Source organism: Neovison vison, chromosome 2, assembly GCF_020171115.1.
Source record: "Neovison vison isolate M4711 chromosome 2, ASM_NN_V1, whole genome shotgun sequence".
Classification (NCBI taxonomy): Eukaryota; Metazoa; Chordata; class Mammalia; order Carnivora; family Mustelidae; genus Neogale; species Neogale vison.
Genome location: NC_058092.1, coordinates 18,842,402 through 18,859,968, shown reverse-complemented (window position 1 = coordinate 18,859,968; position 17,567 = coordinate 18,842,402). Strand labels below are relative to the sequence as shown.

Below are 17,567 nucleotides of genomic sequence, written 5' to 3'. Positions count from 1 at the left end.
CCCCCAAGCTCCGCAGAGCATGGAGAGGGACACCAGCCTTAGGATTTCAGATCTACCAATATTTGCTCAGAAAACAAAACAAAACAAATCTGGATAATTCTCCCAGTTTTTAAGTGTTAGCTCAAACTTCTTCAATTCTATGCAGGCCCAACCAAATGTATCTGCAAACCACTGCATAGGAACATCTGGTCCATAAAGTCTCTAAGTTTTAACATCTCTGGCCTGCTCCCATCTGCTCAGCCCCGGGGGAAGGCCCAGAGTCTGAGAACACAGCAGCACGGACTGGGACTCGGGGCTGTGCTTGGGCTGGGTGTCAGGCCACAAGCTTGGGCATCAGGGGACTACAGAGAGGACAGAGCCCTCACAGGTCATCATCCCTTGGTCCCAGCTGGACCCCCCCTGAGCACGTGGCCTACTGGGTTCCACACCCCCGCCCTGCCCCCAGCAGACACCTGGGCAGAACCAACCATGAGGAGAGGGGGACATGTCCCATTTGGGGTTTCTCTTTACCTTAAGCTACTCACCCAAGATCCCCTTTGGGCTGTTGTTGGCTTTTTTGAGTTGTTTTTTTGGGTTTTCATTACATTTAAAATGTGTTTTTAAAACAAGTATTGCCTTTTATTATAAAAGTAATATTTAACTTATTACAGAAAATTCAGAATATAAAGCATGAAGAAGAAAATGAAAATCACCTATAATCTTAACTGTCCCTTGGATTCTGAGTATGGAACGATTTCAGGGTGTTCTGAAAGCAAGCCCCTCATGCGTGTGCTGAGAAGGGTCCTCTCTTAGGGGTACAGAGTTCCATTTCTCGAAAACTGGGAGATTCGACACCTTCAAAAGGCTTATTCGCCAGACCGTTGATACTTGTCAGAGACCGATTTTGAGAGCCTATCTCGTGTTTTGGATCAACACTTCTCTTTCTTGATCCATAACAACAAAGATTACAATTAGAAAGAAATCTTTAGGGGAGAGCCTCTGCGGTCCAGCGGTTCCGCCACTGGAGGACTGAGAAGACCCCTGGCTAAGGCCGCAGGTGCCCTCTGGTGGCAGCTGGAGGGGATGGCTTCAGGCAGGGCTGGGCCGCAGGGCAGTGGTTCCCAGAGTGGGGTCCCAGGATCCGGCCTCACTGGGGAACCTGTAAGAAACACACTTTCCCGGGTGTCATCCTAGACTTCTTGAATAAGAACACTGGGGGTGGGACCCGGCAATTTAGATTTTAACAAGCCATTCCGGTGGTTCTCATGAATCCTGAAGTTTGAGAACCATTGTTCTAGGTAAGTACAGGCCTGGTCCCAGATAGCGTATTGCAACTGCATAGGACAACAGGGAGGCCAGACACATCTCATAAAGGTCACTGGCACGCTGTCTGGCCTCCCTCTCAACCCGAAAGCGCGCCTGGCGCTGCAGAGGCAGGAAAGACAGGTAGGCTGGGCTGTCTCCAGGCAAAACAAACCCTTCTTGGATTTCTCGGGTGGGGCTTAAAGGCCACAGCGCCTTGTGTGAAGCTAAGCCTGGGATTCTTAGGACAGAGGTCAGAGCTACACTGGCAGGGTGATTCCAGAACCCTATGATGCCCATCCTGAGGGGATGTAAGATGTGAACCTCGGGCAAAGGCAGAGGAGCGAAAAGCAAGCCCTGAGACAGGAATGAGGCAGGAACAGAGTAAGCCCAAGGAAGAATGGAGGCAAGAAGAGAAGGGAGGCCTCTGTAGTCAGATGGAAAGAGATCTTCGAGACATTCATTTAACCTTCCTGGAGGAAATGCTTTACAATTCGATTACTGTCAAAATGAAAAATCCCCACACTGACTCAAGAGGCACTGGGGCCAGCACTTGGGGAAGTCAAGTCTGAGACTCCAGCTGGGTGATGGATGGATGGATGGACGGGCCCAGCAGGTTCCCTGCGGCGAGGTTTCCCTGACAGGGAAGCGAGTATTCTCCGCGCATCCAGCTGTTTAGGAAATCTCTGCACCTGGTGAAGTCAGGCAGGCGTTTGTAGAGAAAAAAATCTGACACGAAAACAAAGTTTCGGCAGAAACCAGAGACAGGCAGATGGAAGATTTCATGAAAATATGCCACTTCAAATTTTCCCGTCTCCTTCGAGAAACAGTTCTGTGTACGCCGTCATTCTAACAGTACTGCTCCAGAGGCGCTCTGTTAAGACATAGTCGTTCAGATTACATGTCTAACCTATTCACCTGTTCCCTCGGTAAAGGTTTCCTGAGCACTTAACTACGTAGAGTCACTGTCCTGGTTTCCAGGGTTCCAGCAAGTAAGTAAACAGACACCCCTATTCTCACAAAGCTCACACGCCCATGAGGGAGGGGGAACAATACACAAAATCAGCAAAATGGGTAAAGCCTAGGGCTCTTCGTCTCCAGCTTGCCCTCATCTTCCAAACTCTTAGCTCTGATTTTTCAAAGCCCAAGTGTTGGCTTTTCCAATCCAGAAGAGAGGGAGGGACAGTGTTTAATCTTCAGGTTGGGGAAGTCAGCTCAGGATGGGGCTTCTAGCCCATAAACACTGCAAAGCAACTGGAATCCTCTGGGGATCTTGCAGATTTTAATGCATTTTATTTTAATGCATTTTATTTTAATGCATTTTAATGGAGATTCAGATTGGGGGCGCTGCTGGGGAGAGCTCTCCAGGGAGTCAGGTTGTGGGGGAGGGAACTAGCCCCAGGAATAGGAATTCAGCCTGCTCCCTGCCCAGCCATGACTCCTTGCTACAGTTCTGGACTTGCAGCTGGGAGGCCCTGGATAGTTCGAGGCAGGCTCTTATGTGTCACCTAGTTCCCACAGCAACTCCTTCCAGGAGGCAGGGTAGCAAGGAACTACGCTCCTTAAAGGTGAGGGCACCACACCCACCCAGAGAGGTTAAAGGAGGTCACGGAGCTGGTAGCTTTGAAGCTGGGAGCAGACTCCCATCTGTGTTTAGAGGGCTTGGCTAAGCCACCAGGCTTTGGAGCAGCCTGGAGCCCTTAGAGCAAGGAAGCCAGCTCAGAGGGGTAGGCACTGAGAGAAACAAGGCCAGGCATTTAACCGGCTGGGCCTAGTCGCCACAGCCCAAGCCGCCTGACCACACTTTCCAAGATGGGCTTCACGGAATGGGCTTCTGGGTAGGCTTCAGGTCTCCTGCTTTGGCTCCCTCTAGTGCGATGTGAGTTGGCCAAGAAGCCATCGGACAGCAGCCTTGAGAACATTCGGCAGTCCCGGGTGGCTGCCATGGCCCCCTGAACAGAGCTGGGTGAGCAGGGCGAGTTGGGATGGTTAGGAGAGGACTAGTCCCTTCCTTCAGGCCTGGAGCCAGGAGGAATTGTTTGTTTCCACTTTATAGGAAAGATTATCACAGAGAATGGACGCACGACAGCTATTTCCTTGTCAAGCTGGGGGACTGTCAATAAAGAGAGGTTATTCAGCCCGTGAAAACACACCCAGCCCGCTCCTTCTGTAAACATTTAACCATACAGAATGGCAAACACGGCTTTAAGGCAAGTCACCAATTACAGTGTACTAAGAAGTGAAACCCCTTCGCCATGGGCCTAAACAACAAAGAAAACAACTAGAGATTTTCTTGGGGGAAAAGAACGTGCCAGTGAGAATGCTGTAGGCAGACACGTCCCTCCATTCCTCCGGGGAAGGTGAAGGCAAAAAAGCCAAGCCAAGGTGCTTCCCTGGGGTGGGAGTGGGGGGTGGGGAGCCCTGCTCATGGCATTAAGTGTGGCGTGTCTGCAAGAACTGAAGTGGCTGAGACTCAGGAAGGCCATCCAGCAGCAGGGACGGAGGGTGAGGTGCCAAGAGCAGAATTTTCCAAAACCGGAGCCAAGATCAATTGTAACAATAGCCAAGAGAGGAAAGCAGGGACCAAGAGAGGCAGCTGGCTTCTCAGAAGATGAAAACAGACAAAGCCTCTAGAAACACAGGAGGACTTAGAAGTGGCTATCTCAGAGGTCAGTTCAGGATCCAGAGCAGATAGGAAACCCAACAGGCTACTGGTCACCAAGTGGCCCCAAAGATTCTAGAAAATGGGAAGGAAATTTGTTCTCAAAAGATTTTCTTGCCAACTACCTTCCAACCCCACCCCTTAACTTGCTTTTTTCAGGAAAGGAGGGTTGTACCAGAAAACAAGTTAGCCGTGTGGTTCAAACCATATGTGAGGGAGAAAGAAATTCCAGGGGTGGGGGGTGCGGGCTGGGAGGAGAGAAGGATGGAGGGAGGGAGGGGAGGAGAGGGGAGAGCATGAGGGAGAGAGAATGAGAATGTGTATGTCTTAAGCTGGACTAGAACTAAAACCAACTTGAGACCATGCATGGATTCTTCCCACATCCTGTTTCTGCCCCTGCATGGGCCACTGCCCCCGACAGGGCGCCGAGATGAGGAGAGAGCAAGAGTGACCACCGAGGGCCCATTCAGAACAATCTACCTTGTCGTCCCTCCTGCGAAGTTTAAAAAGGCAGGAAACTAGTTTTATCTGTAAGAAAATGTTTATTCTTTTGAACCCCACAGGGGGCAAAAAAAAAAAAAGAATGCAGCCAAGACCACATGTTTAACGAAATAGTGTCCCAAAAGGCAGCAAAACGGGGGGAACCTCAACACAAAGTCAGGGACAATTTTCCATGTTTTTGCACAAAGATGAAAAAAAAAAAAACCTATGACAATTCTGAGTAACACTTCCATGGCGACAATTACACAAGATGATTCAAAAATGCAAAATGGCAGCAACATGCACACTTGGCTAAAGCTAGAAGTTTTTTTAACCCCAAAATAAGATCTGTGATTAAAAGGATGATTCTTTTTAATACTTCTATTCTCCTGACTCACTTGTCCTACTTAATCTGCTTTAAATATGACACATGCCAATTAACAGGAAATTTGAGAAGAACTATGTCCTTCCAGAATCCATGGCAAGGAAGCAAAACCCATCTATTTGGTTTCTTAAATTTTCCTCAGTTTCCCAATACAATTTTGCTTTGCCCCTCCCTCTCCCAGCCCCTCCCCCCTCCCCACCCTGGTTCTTAAACACTTCCAAAAGTTGCCAAAACACTTTTCTTTAAGTGTCTAATATACACTTGAAACTGAGATCTTTGTGCAGAGTTTTGAGTTTAAAACTCTTAAAAAAAAACACAAAAAACAAAAAACAAAAAAGAACTCCTTGGCACAAGAGCTGAGGAATAGTCAAGTTTCTTTTAAATCATCAAACACAAGATGATGAAGAGAGGAAAGCACAGTTAAATGAAATGAAATTTTTTTTTAAAAAACCAACCCAAACCTAGAACAGCAGCTTTTTGTTCGCTGTCCTTGCAGTCTCTGGCACACAAACACCGCCTGGCTCCCTGTCCCAAGGTGTTGGCCTCGAGACGAGTCCAGAACACCGTGGTGCTTTCTCTGAAAGGACATGAAAGGTGCTTTCTCTGAAAGGCAGAGGTCATGAGCCCCCGCTCCCTGCCAGTTTCCAGCAGGATCCGCAGTGAGCTCGACACAGAAGACAGATGATGGTAAAGGGGGCAAATAGTTTAAAATCGTCAAGTTTCCTCTTGAAATGTCTTTTCCCAAGGCACTGCTAGCAGTTTTCTAGGACTGAACACCCGAGGGGAATAGGAACGTTTCAGACACAACCCCGGGGACACGCTCATAGCTAGTCTCATTGCCTCACTCCCCTCGGCTTAAACGACACTCCCGGAATTTGTTTGGTCCTTGGAGGGGTAATCAGCTTTTGTTTTCTGTAATATCAAGAATCATCTTCTGGAATGCAGCTATACAATCAAAGCCGTGTGAGGTTATTAACCCTTCCACTCTAGAAAGTAAACGGTTTCATTAGCATCCCATGTGAATCCAAAAGGCAGGTTTTGCTTGCTTATTTAAGAACAAAACCAAAAGAAAGGATGGAGAAGCAAAAACCTTGCTTTTTTTTTTTTTCTTCTTCAAGAGGAAACTGTAAGAATACATAAAAGGCAAAATTGGCTATTTGAAATCCAAGAGTGGTTTTAATGTATTGGCCGAGAAAAATAAACTGCAAAGTTCTGTGAGGTCTTCTAAAAATTTACAAGAAAAACTGATGGGCAGTTCTAATCAGACTCGGATGTTATCTTCCCCCCCTTTTTAAAAACGACAACATATACAGTCCCACAAAATACAATATAAACTTTTTTTTTTTTTTTTTTTTTTATCTTGACTGCCAGAGATGCTCCTTTGTGATGCCTTCTGGTAACCAAATGGTTGGGCAAAACCCACAGCTGGTCTTCATTTCTTCAGGGGCTGGTAAACAGAGGCATTGGGATCGAGTCCAGAGGGGCTGGTCTCCACAAATTTGGAAGAGTAGTGGGGGGAAACGGGGCTCAGGGGGCTGGTGGCGGCACTGTATGTTATGCTGGGCATGACGGCCATGACTTCAGCTATCTTCTGTTTAAGGTCCTTGATTTCCTGGTCTTTCTGAAGAATTTGTCCTGGAAGATCAAAGACCCACCATTAGTGAGAAAGGAGGGCGCCTAACACAGTGCCCTTGTCTCGGGCCCATCCCAAGTGCATTTCGCTCCAACTCTGACTGGCTTTCACAGTCTGTAAGAGTAGGAACTTTTCTCTTAAGGGCCAAATAGTAAATATTTAAGGCAATGTGAGCCACAGACTGTCTTTGTCATTTTCTTTTCTTTCTTCTTTCTTTCTTTTTTTTTAAAGCCTGGAGAAATATAAAGAACATTCTTAGGCCACACGTGGTGCAAGGACAGGCAGCAGGCCACATCTGGTCTGTGGGCCATGGTTTTGCAGGTTTCTGGAAGGGGACTCTGTGTAGGTGCAACAAGCAAAGAGATCACTTTAGGAGCCACGTTCTGAACATGGCGGTGGCCATGGCAGCCAGAGGCGTTGCGGGTTTTACACTAAGGCCGCACCTCTTGAGCTGGACTGTTTTCCTGGGAGGCGGGTCTCTGGGTGTCAGCCCCAGGCACACAGGACAACTGAGGCCGCAGTGTCAGTCCCCGCACCTCCACCCCCAAGGGCTCTGCCGGCAGATACAGGCAGACACACCAAGCTCTGCAGCAGCTGCCCCCGGGGGGCTCCTATGTGGCTGCCCCTGGGGGGGCTCCTATGTGACTCAGCGTGCTCACCCCTCCCTCTTGGCCTCATGCCCCTCAGCCTGCTGGCCCGCTCTGCCCCTGGCCGGATGCTCTCACAACATGGTAGCACATCCCACCCTCGCTCACCTGGCTTAGCTTCTAGATCCCATCAACCCTTGCCTGCCTTGGACCACTTCCCTTTCCATGCTTTTCCTGCACTGTGTTCACTCTGAGGTTTCCCTTCCTCACAAGGCTTTCCCTGACCCTCCCTTCTAAATCAGACCCGACCCTGCCCCCCAATTCCTAGATTCTCAACACACCCTACACTCGCCTTTTTGTCACTTTCTTCTAAAATAAGGATAGTAAGTACAGCGGATAACGCACATGTGCCAGGCACCATTCTAAGTACTTAGACTCATTTATTTAGCACAACGACCCTACGACATGGGAATTATCATCATCATCTTCATGTGTTTTACAGATGAGGAAACTGAGGCAGAGAGAGGCTGAATGACAGAGCCAGGATCCAGGTCTATGCAGTCTTGCTCCAGAATCTTTACTCCTACGGCCTTCTTCCGTGTCTTGTAACTATTCATGTGGGGATGACTGGCGTCCATCATCTCTCTGGTGGCCTATGAGCTCCATGAGGGCGGGAACTGTGTTTACATCTTTACTCCCAGCTAGATCCCTAGTGCCCAGCCTAGTAGAAAGCTGAGGCTCTGCAAGTTCCATATCTTGCCAAGAGTCAGTTATTAAGAGGCAGAGCAAGATTTAAATCCCGCACCAGTATTCCAAAGCCCGTGTAATTTCCACCACACTTTGAAGTTCCCTGGTCTATTCGGGGAAGAACACTTAGGAGTAGCCCCTCAGAAATTTAAATGCTTAAAAAAAAAAGAGAGAGAGGTTGCATTTGAGATGCACTCATTTTGAGTCCTACGGAGGATGGCAACGGATCTGAAATGGTAAGAGAGCACGGTGGCATGTTTTTAAAAAGGATGTAGGGGAGATGAAAGTCATTTTGGAACTGGGGTGAAGCAAATGATATTGAAGGGAGGAAGCAGAAAAGCAACAAGGGGTTTGATTTGAATTACAAAGTTGGGTCCTTATTAGAATATTCTGAGCTTGACAGTGGAGGGAAGTAGTGGGGGAGGCAGCAGAGCCCCAGAAAGCAGCTGCTCCCTCTGAGGCCCTTCATGTCCCCTCGGCTTCAAGTTCGCATCAGACAGCCTCTCTCCCTTTGAACAAAATAAGCCTCAGATGAATAAAATACCTAATAGCATCTGATACGTGATTACGTGAACCACTCTATCTTTTTTTTTTTCCAGGCAGATTTAAGTTTGGTTTTTTAAAATCAGCAACATACAAACATTTCCAGAGCTTTTGGAAAAGGCAATTCTCTTTGCTTTTTTGTCGCTTTACAGAATTCCTGGGCTGACAAGGAAGCTCAGGCTGTGCTGGTGAGCCGGACTCCCGGTGGCTAGGAAGGAGACCAGGTGCTCCTTCCCTCCAGGGCCCAGCTCCCGGAGAGGACAAAGCCAAGTCAGAGAGGGGTGGCTACTTCACAGCAAGCTGAGCCAGGAGGGCAAAAAAGCCAGTGTATGGTCAGAAGTTCAGCTTGAAAGCAGAATTCCCAGACACCTTCTTTTAAAATGCTTCTTCTAGAATGCTTTCTCTGCCAGACCCTCAGCCTGCTTTCTTCTTGCTCTACCCCCTGCACAGTCCCAAGCCACTCCTACAGCTTTGCTTCTCACAACTTCTATATTCCTCCCCCCTTCCTGGGGTTTGGGCCTCTCTCTGGGGTTTAGTATCTTCTATTGAGCCAGAAATTAAAGAGGTCTGCTCAATGTAAAATAATGCCATTTTTCTCAAAGTTTTTTTTGGTTTTAGAAAATAGCTATTTTTTATAAAAATATGTTAACAAGTTATATGTTTATTATGTTATTTTAAAGATAAATTAATACTCGTTTTAAAGTTTCAATTTCTAATAGGTAACTACTGATAGATATAACCCACTTGAAAAAAAATCTCCTTAGGGCACTCGATAACTTTAAGAGTAAAGGGATCCCTAAGAACAAAAAGTTTGAGCACCACTGCCCTAGTAGATCCTTCCACTAGACCGCGTCTTGTTCATCTTTGTCTCCCCTTTAGCTTCTAGTACAATGCTTCAAATGCTCTTTTTTAAAAAATTTTTTTAGATTTTATTTATTCATTTGACAAACAGAGATCACAAGTAGGCAGAGAGGCAGGCAGAGAGAGAGGAAGGGAAGCAGGCTCCCCACTGACCAGAGAGCCTGATGCAGGGCTCGATCCCAAGACCCTGGGATCATGACCTGAGCCGAAGGCAGAGCCTTAACCCACTGAGCCACCTAGGCGCTCCTCAAATGCTCTTTAAGTACCTTCTGAAATATTCTTTTCCTAAGTCCAATTGTTCGAATACCTGTTTCAGTAATTTATTGCTGGCTAATCAATTTCTTGGACAAAATTGAAATTGCTTTTCACCAGACTCTGTCATGCCTCTATTCAGAAACTTTCCAAAGCTTTCTGTGCCACTCAGAGTAAAGTCCAAAGTTCCTCCCATGGGTTACAAAGTCTGGCGGAACGTGGTTCTTGCCAGTCTTGGCTTGTTGACTCCAACAACTCCGCCCATCCCTCCGGCTGCAGCCCCACTGGCTGCCACCCCTGCTCTTTCCCCCTGCAGACTGACCGGGCTCACGCACTGTTGCTTTGAGCCTCTGCTCAGATGCTCCCTATTCAAAGGATCTTCCATGACCACCATCTGGAACCCGCATCCCCACGGGGACACACTCGCGCATCCTGCCTGACACCGCTTCGCTTCCTTCCCTGCCTGCACCAGCATCTGCTCCGCTCCGTGCTTGCTTGTGGCTGCCTGCCTCTCAGGGAGCCTTAGGGTGCCTGGCATACAGGAGGCCTCAGGAAATACCCGATGAGTGAACAGCCAGCTCCCCAGAAGCTGCTGCCACCGCTCCCTGCTTTGTAACCATGTAGAACCCGCTGCCGCTCAAACACATCAGGCCCTTCTGGCTTCCCTGGCCTGGTCCAAGCCGTTTCATCTGTCTCCATGGTTCTCTGCCCCTCACTCCTCTACACTGCATCTTCACTGGCCTGACCCCTGCTCATCAGTCAAAACCCGGCTCAGACATCGGTTTCGCTGGGAAGCAGCAGGGGAAAGCACCCAGGCTCAACCCCTGCCTCCCTGTTCCCACAGCCTTACACCTACCACCGCATCAGCATCTTTCGGTGGCTCTGCAGCTCTCTGTCTCTTCAACGGCACCGTGAGCTCCTTGAGCTCATACTGCTCTCTGAATGCCCCACACCTGACATATTCTCACCTCAAAATATGTCTGCAGAATGAATTAATGTGATGATTCCTAGACGTCAATGTTGGGCACCTCTCAAACCACTCAAGAAGAAAACTGAATGCCCCCAAGCTCTAAGGGACCTCTGCTCTCTGCGTCCCTGTGTGTGCGCAGCCGTCCCACTTCACCGGGGCCCGGGGCTCTCCTACCTTGCGCGATCTCGAGCTGTCGCTTCGCGTCCCCCAGTGCAGAGAACAGGTCCAGCTTGATTCTCGTCTCTGCACTCAGACTGTTCTCCAGGTGTTGTGTTTTATCTTGCATGGCCGAGAGGGCTGACATTAACACCTCAGTATCCTTCTCGTTTTCCTTGTACTTCCGAAGCTCCTATCAACATCATCAAAGCAGCAAGATGTTACAAGACAGTTTTGGCATCGAGGTCTACAAATTAGCCTGAAATCACAAATAAAATCCCGCTATTACTGAACTGGCCCCTAGAATACAGAATCCTGGTGTTTCACGGGTTAAGACCTCACCACTTGGAGTGCAAGATGTATTTATATGATGATATGACATATGAAAATATTTTAGTAGATAAATTGGACTGTTTCTAATAATGACAGACTGTCTCCAAATGAAATACCTTCTTATAAGCCTAACAGAAGAACCACAAAGAACTTTCTCCTTGCTGCCAGTTGCAAATGTTGCTGTAGTGCTGCAATCCAATTTGCCAAAACTCTACTCTCAACCTGCACTAAAAATTATAAAAGTGTTCATTATTTTGACAGGACATACTGCAGAATAAGCCCACTTAAAACATCTGGTAATATAGCCCATACACACACACACACACACACACACACGTGTGTGTGTGTGATCCAATATATATATATATATTTATATATATATATTATATATTAATGTATATTTTATATATATTTTGTATATTTAGTTCATATATATTATATATAACAGCTATATATTATATATTTACTAAGTAATGTATTTAATAATATTTAATATAGAATATGTATTTTAATATATAACAAAATTAATATATATTAAAATAATGTGTATCTATATAGGTATTTTAATTTTTTCATTTTAAGACAGAAATCCAAACATACTACAGAGAATTTAGAAATATACTAAAGTTCAAGGAAGAAAATGAAAATCACTTTCACAATGTGAAAAACTTGGTATTTATTTCCCTTTTGTATTTTATAAGCATAGTGTATCTATTAGCATAAATGAAATCATACTATATGTAGTTTTGTATACAGTTTTAAAAAAACTTTCTCAACTCTTCTTTGGAAATTTAATTTTTTTTTTTTTTTTAAATTTGAGAGAGAGGCAGTGAGAGAGAGCATGAGCAGGGAGAAGGTCAGAGGGAGAAGCAGACTCCCCGTGGAGCTGGAGCCGGGTGCGGGACTTGATCCTGGGACTCTGGGATCATAACCTGAGCCGAAGGCAGTCATCCAACCAACTGAGCCACGCAGGTATCCCTGGAAATGTAATTTTTAATGATTGTATAATATTCCTACTTATATATATAATAATTTCTGAAACAAATCTCCCTTTGTTAAGGTTGGATTTTTTTCACTTACATACCACTATGATGAACATCTTTGTATATCAATCATTGATGAGATTTTTAAATATTTATCTTAAGCAGGAGTTGTGAAACAGGAAACACTTAAAAAGTTTATGAACTTTTCCAGAAAGTTATACCTCCTCCAGCGATTAGGAGGCCGGTTTCATTCATCCTCACCCAGGCTGATATTATTATTTAAAAAGTCTTTGCTAATTTCACAAAAGATAAGGGAAACAAAAGCAAAAGAAGCTAAGGGGGCAACACCAAAATAAAAATGCTTTTGCAAAACAGAAAGGTAACCTACTGAATGGGAGAAGATATTTGCAAATGATATATTCTGCAAGGGGTTAATATCCAAAATATATAAAGAACTTCTACAACCCAACACCAAAAAAATCAAATAATCTTCTTAAAAATGGGCAGAGGATCTGAACATTTTCCCAAAGAAGACATAAAATGGCCAACACATGAAAAGATATTCAATAACAATAATCCAGAAAAATGCAAATCAAAACCACAAAATCATCTCACTCCTGTTAGGATAGCAATTATCAAAAAGACAAGAAAAAAAAAGACAAGAAATAACAAGTGTTGGCGAGGATGTGGAGGAAAGGGAAACCTTGTGTACTACTGGTGGTGCAGCCATGGAGGCTCCTCAAAAAATTAAAAGTAGAAATACTGTATGATCCAGTAATTCCACTACTGGGTATTTTCCCAAAGAAAACAAAAACACTAATTCCAAAAGAGATATGCTCCCCTATGTTTACTGCAACATTATTTACCATAACTGAGATACGGAAGCAACCTAAGTGCCCACTGAGAGATGAATGGATAAAGAAGATGCGCGCACGCACACACACAAAGAATATTACTCAGCCATAAAAGAGTAAGATCTTGCCATTTGTGACAACATGGAAGGACCTGGAAGATACTATGCTAACTGAAATAAGCCAGACAGAGAAAAACAAATACCTGATTTCACTGATATGAGGAATCTACAAAACAAAACAAAGGAACAAACAAAAGCAGAAACAGACCCATAGATAAGAGAACTGGTGCGGTGGGTGAAGTGGGTGAGGGGCTGTGGGAGGTACAGGCTTCCAGTTAGGGAATAAGTAAGTCAAGGGAATACAAGGTAGGGCACAGAGTCAATGGTGCTGTAACATCATAGTGGTGACAGATGGCAGCTAGTAGCTACATTTGCATGGGGCACGGCATGACATACAGAGTTGTGGAATTACTATGTCTTACGCTTGCAACTAACGTAACATTGTGTGCCAAATATATTGCGATTAAAAAAGAGGAAACAGGGGCGCCTGGGTGGCTCAGTGGGTTAAGCCGCTGCCTTCGGCTCAGGTCATGATCTCAGGGTCCTGGGATCGAGTCCCGCATCGGGCTTTCTGCTCAGCAGGGAGCCTGCTTCCTCCTCTCTCTCTCTGCCTGCCTCTCTGCCTATTTGTGATCTCTCTCTGTCAAATAAATAAATAAAATCTTTAAAAAAAAAAAAAAAGAGGAAACAGGGGCGCCTGGGTGGCTCAGTGGGTTAGGCCGCTGCCTTCGACTCAAGTCATGATCTCAGGGTCCTGGGATCGAGCCCCACGTCTGGCTCCCTGCTCAGCAGGGAGTCTGCTTCTCCCTCTCCCTCCAGCACTCATGCTCACTCTCAAATAAGTAAAATAAAATCTTTAAAAAACAAAAAGGCACCATCTCCACATTGCAACACTGGGTACACAAATAACAGGAGAACCCAAGTAGGAGAAAGTCTTTCGTGCTCCCCATACCTGAACTTTCAGTTCTAGTTCTCTGATCTGGTCTTCTTTCACCTTCATGTCCATTGTGAGCTTCTTGCCCTCTGCTTCTAATTCTCTGATCCGATTCCGTAAGGTTTCGGTGCACTCCCCCCTTTTAGAAAAGAAGAGAAGAAAGGGATTTAAAAGACTAGTGGTTTACTTATGCTGCAAGAGTGATATTTCTCTTATACTCCAGAGTCTGTCAGGTTTTAGGTTTTGGCTCAGTCTGCTCATTCTCTATTCTTTGAGAATTTCAATAATGATCTAAAATAATTAACTGATATCTACTACGAACCAGGCACCAAATGAAGCACTTTACCATTTCTGCCTTCTTTGCAAGTGTAGGATGTATTGTCCCATTTTCCAGATAAGAAAACTAAGAGCACACATTTATAACACCAGTCCAACCTCACCTCGCTGCTAGGTCACAGCACTCCAGGGATAAGAACTGAGGCTTTCCAGCTTCCCAATGCAAGAAGCTTTCCCCCAGGCTAGATGACCTGAGACAGTGCCCCCTGAGGCGAGCAGGCGAGAACTGGATGTGGACTATCTCCAGCAGGGGGCAGTGAGCTAAAATAATTCTCCCCTTCAAGGGTCTATGCCTTGAAAAGTTCCATTCATGAAGTTGCCAGAGCATTGGCTTGCTTCTCAGGGCTGTAGGAAGAACAAACTAAAAAATGTGATGGCAACAGCCAGTCCAGAGCAGACTAACCACTTAGGTTTCAGCAACAGCCAGAGGGAGAAAGGAGGTTTCCTCCGCCTACCAAAAAGGAAGGTCCAGTGAGAGACTTACACCTTGAGATTTGCTTGAGAATAAAAACAGCCTCTACCTAAGTGAAGGTAAACCAGGACCAACGACGGGTAAGACCAAAGCAAGTAAGCCTGACTGGAAGCGAAAGGGAGTCAGGGAAGAGATTGAAACCCATGTACTGATGATCAGGCGTAAAATACTGAACAATACAATTGTCATAACCTCCTCAGTGGACTTTTTGTCAGGGTAGGAGGTGCTGGATGAATGAAGGACAGTACAGGCCATATCAGATGACTGTTCAGAAAAATCTCCTGCAAGTGTAAGTGCTTCAGAAACATCTGCTTTGTGCAGAGGCCTGCGCTTACGAACAAACCAAACCCCCACATCCTAGGCAGGCCAGTGGCGTGTCCTGTGAGTATGTCTGGATGCTGATTGACCAAGTGAGCTCAGCCATGTGCACTACAGAGTTGGCGGGGATAGCAGGAGCATAGGGGAGGAAAGGGTTCTTTCTGGCTGTTCTCTCCTTAAATGTGAAATGACAATACATCGGTTCTTCTACAAATGCCAGAACCCAAAAGAAGGCTTTTAACACGCCACATACAAAAAAGGAAAACTTAAGGAAGAATTACAGTATAATTTTATTGATACAAATTATGATAAAAATTTAAAATGAGGGGCACTTGGGTGGCTCAGTGGGTTAAGCCTCTGCCTTCAGCTCAGGTCATGATCTCAGGGTCCTGCGATCAAGCCCTGCATCGGGCTCTCTGCTTAGCCAGGAGCCTGCTTCCCCCTCTTTCTCTGCCTGCCTCTCTGTCTACTTGTGATCTCTCTCTTTCTGTGTCAAATAAATGAATAAAATCTTTTTTACAAAATGAGATCAATAATAATGTACCCTCACTCGCCAACTGTAAGCCCATAACTGACCCCCCACCACACAGGTGGACTTCACTAGTCAAAAAAAAAAGAAAAAAATCCCTAAAGTGAAATACAAGCACCCCTCCCCCCAACAATGCCAAAAGGCTCTTAAGGATCTTCCCTCCTTGCTGGAATTCAGTTTCTGGAAATACTTGCATACTTTTCAATAGAACAGAAGTAATGCCCAATTCCCAACACTCCACAAATTCAATGGCATCTAACAGTGACTTATGTTTTGGGTTTTTTCCCCATCTTTTCCAGCTCATGTGACAGTTTGCTGATACCCAACCAAGATGGGAGCAGTCAGTCAGTAAAAAGGACTTAGGCAACCAAGATTTTCCTTTCTTCTATTTTAAGATAAAAACTTCAGAAACACATACACCTGAGAGTAGAGAGTAACGACACAGAAAGGGAATGACAATCCAGACTGGAGTCTCTCCCAGTGTTTAGAAGTTGATGGCCACGCAGAAAGTGACCTGAAACCCTTTGATGAGCAGCACTTTGCCTCCTGGGTGTGAGAGGCATGGTGCCGCCCTCATCCCGCTTCCTAGATGAGGTCGCTGAGGGATGAAGCTGTTACAAGACCACGCAAGTTGCACAGATGGGGCTTAGCTAGTCAGGAAATAACACTTGGCGGCAACCTCTCATTGCCTGATGGTTCTATTTCAACCCTGCCTGAGGCTTCATACTCTCATGCCGGTCTTGGTGCAAGGCAGATGCAGAACACCTCATCCACCTCCAATGAGAGCAGGGAGGTGAGGGGGGTTAAGGGGTGTTGGTTGTGGAGGGAGCGGGGATGAAGGGTGGGGGTGGGGAGGGGGGCATCATGGACATACCTAGACGCGGCAGCAAATGCAACGGCCCGGGCAGCAGTAGCTTCTTCCAACTTCTTCCTTTTTTTCTCCTCCATTAATTGCTTTTCTACAAAACTTCGGGCTTCCTGCTCAGCTTTTAGCTTTTTCTCCAACTGGCTGATATTTTGTTTGTCTTTTTGCTTCATTTGCACAGCGTTATGTAATCTATATGGAAACAATTATCATACAGAGTTTCATCGTTAGAAATGCCCACTAGAAACTCTGGGGAAACGTGGCTCCTCTTTTGAACAGCAAATCATAAAAGTTAGCTTCCAGAGTGCCCGGGGAAAAACATACTGTCGTTATTCTTCAACAAGAGCAGCCTAACAAGATACAGAATAAGACCCAGCCTTTGCCCTACTATGGGAAGCGATCTACAGAAGGCAATCCAGAAAAAGGGATAAAACAAGTTTCTATCAGAGGGAAAGACAGCTGTACCACTAATTCTAGTTGTGCCCCAAAGCACCTTGAGAGAATTTTCATTGATCAAAGAACTACCAATGGAACCAGCCCCATGAAAGCCGAGGTAAAGGGTGGAAGAGGGAAGGTTTTTTTTCTTTTTTTTTTGGCCTGAATCTAGTTATGCTGCGGCCCTGCTGCAGCCTCTCCTTTTCCAGCTGTGAGCTGTCTTCTCCAAGTATCCCAAAACAGACCCTGGAGTTAGTCAGAGGGTGCTTAATTTCACCAAGAGATTTCAGCCGTACTCCCTTCCCTGCCTACTCCCACTCCCAGCATTCCGCATCAGTACAGGGTGAGTTCATCTCAGTGTATCAGCGTCAGGCGAGAGCCTTCACGTATATGGGTCAGAAGCAATGGAGAAGTTACGTGCTTATAAGCCTCTGGCTTTGAGTTATGTTCCTCCAGAATGTCGAAGGACTCCTCTTTCAATGGAGGAAGCCCAGAGCCTATGATAGTAATCATTACCCCAGGCACACACTGCTGAGAGATTTAAAAAAAAGGCGAAGGGGGGGTACAGATCAATACTGAGTCAAGAAGTAATTCCAGAATGAATCAATGGGAAGTATAAACAAATTCACACAGAAGAGCTGGTTTTTTGCTTGCCTCTTCAAATAAAATAAAAATTCAGGGTCATTTTTTGGGTTCCAGATATCAAAGTAAATAGAGTCTGTTCCTCTGGAAACTTCCATTCAAAGGAGCAGGATTTTCAAATCATGGCAGAACAACTTCTGTCAATTTTACTTATAGTATCACAAAAGCTCAATGACTATTTTAAACTAAGAGAAGAACTTATTAAATGAAAAGAAAGAACAGTAACATTAGTAAACTGTGCTGTTGGAAT

At 45.6% G+C, this 17,567-nt stretch overlaps 1 protein-coding gene across 1 annotated transcript in view; it reads right to left on the bottom strand.

Moving 5' to 3' along the window:
• Positions 1–5,957: 5,957 nt before the first annotated feature.
• The window catches only part of MACO1 (macoilin 1), a 61,628-nt gene continuing 50,018 nt past the window's right edge, over positions 5,958–17,567 (bottom strand). The window contains exons 8-11 of the mRNA XM_044237473.1: positions 16,250–16,432; positions 13,739–13,859; positions 10,576–10,750; positions 5,958–6,443 (exon numbers count right to left, since the gene is read on the bottom strand). Of these exons, the coding sequence (XP_044093408.1) occupies positions 6,241–6,443; positions 10,576–10,750; positions 13,739–13,859; positions 16,250–16,432 (682 nt within the window). The 3' untranslated portion in view covers positions 5,958–6,240. The remainder of the gene's footprint in view (positions 6,444–10,575; positions 10,751–13,738; positions 13,860–16,249; positions 16,433–17,567) is intronic.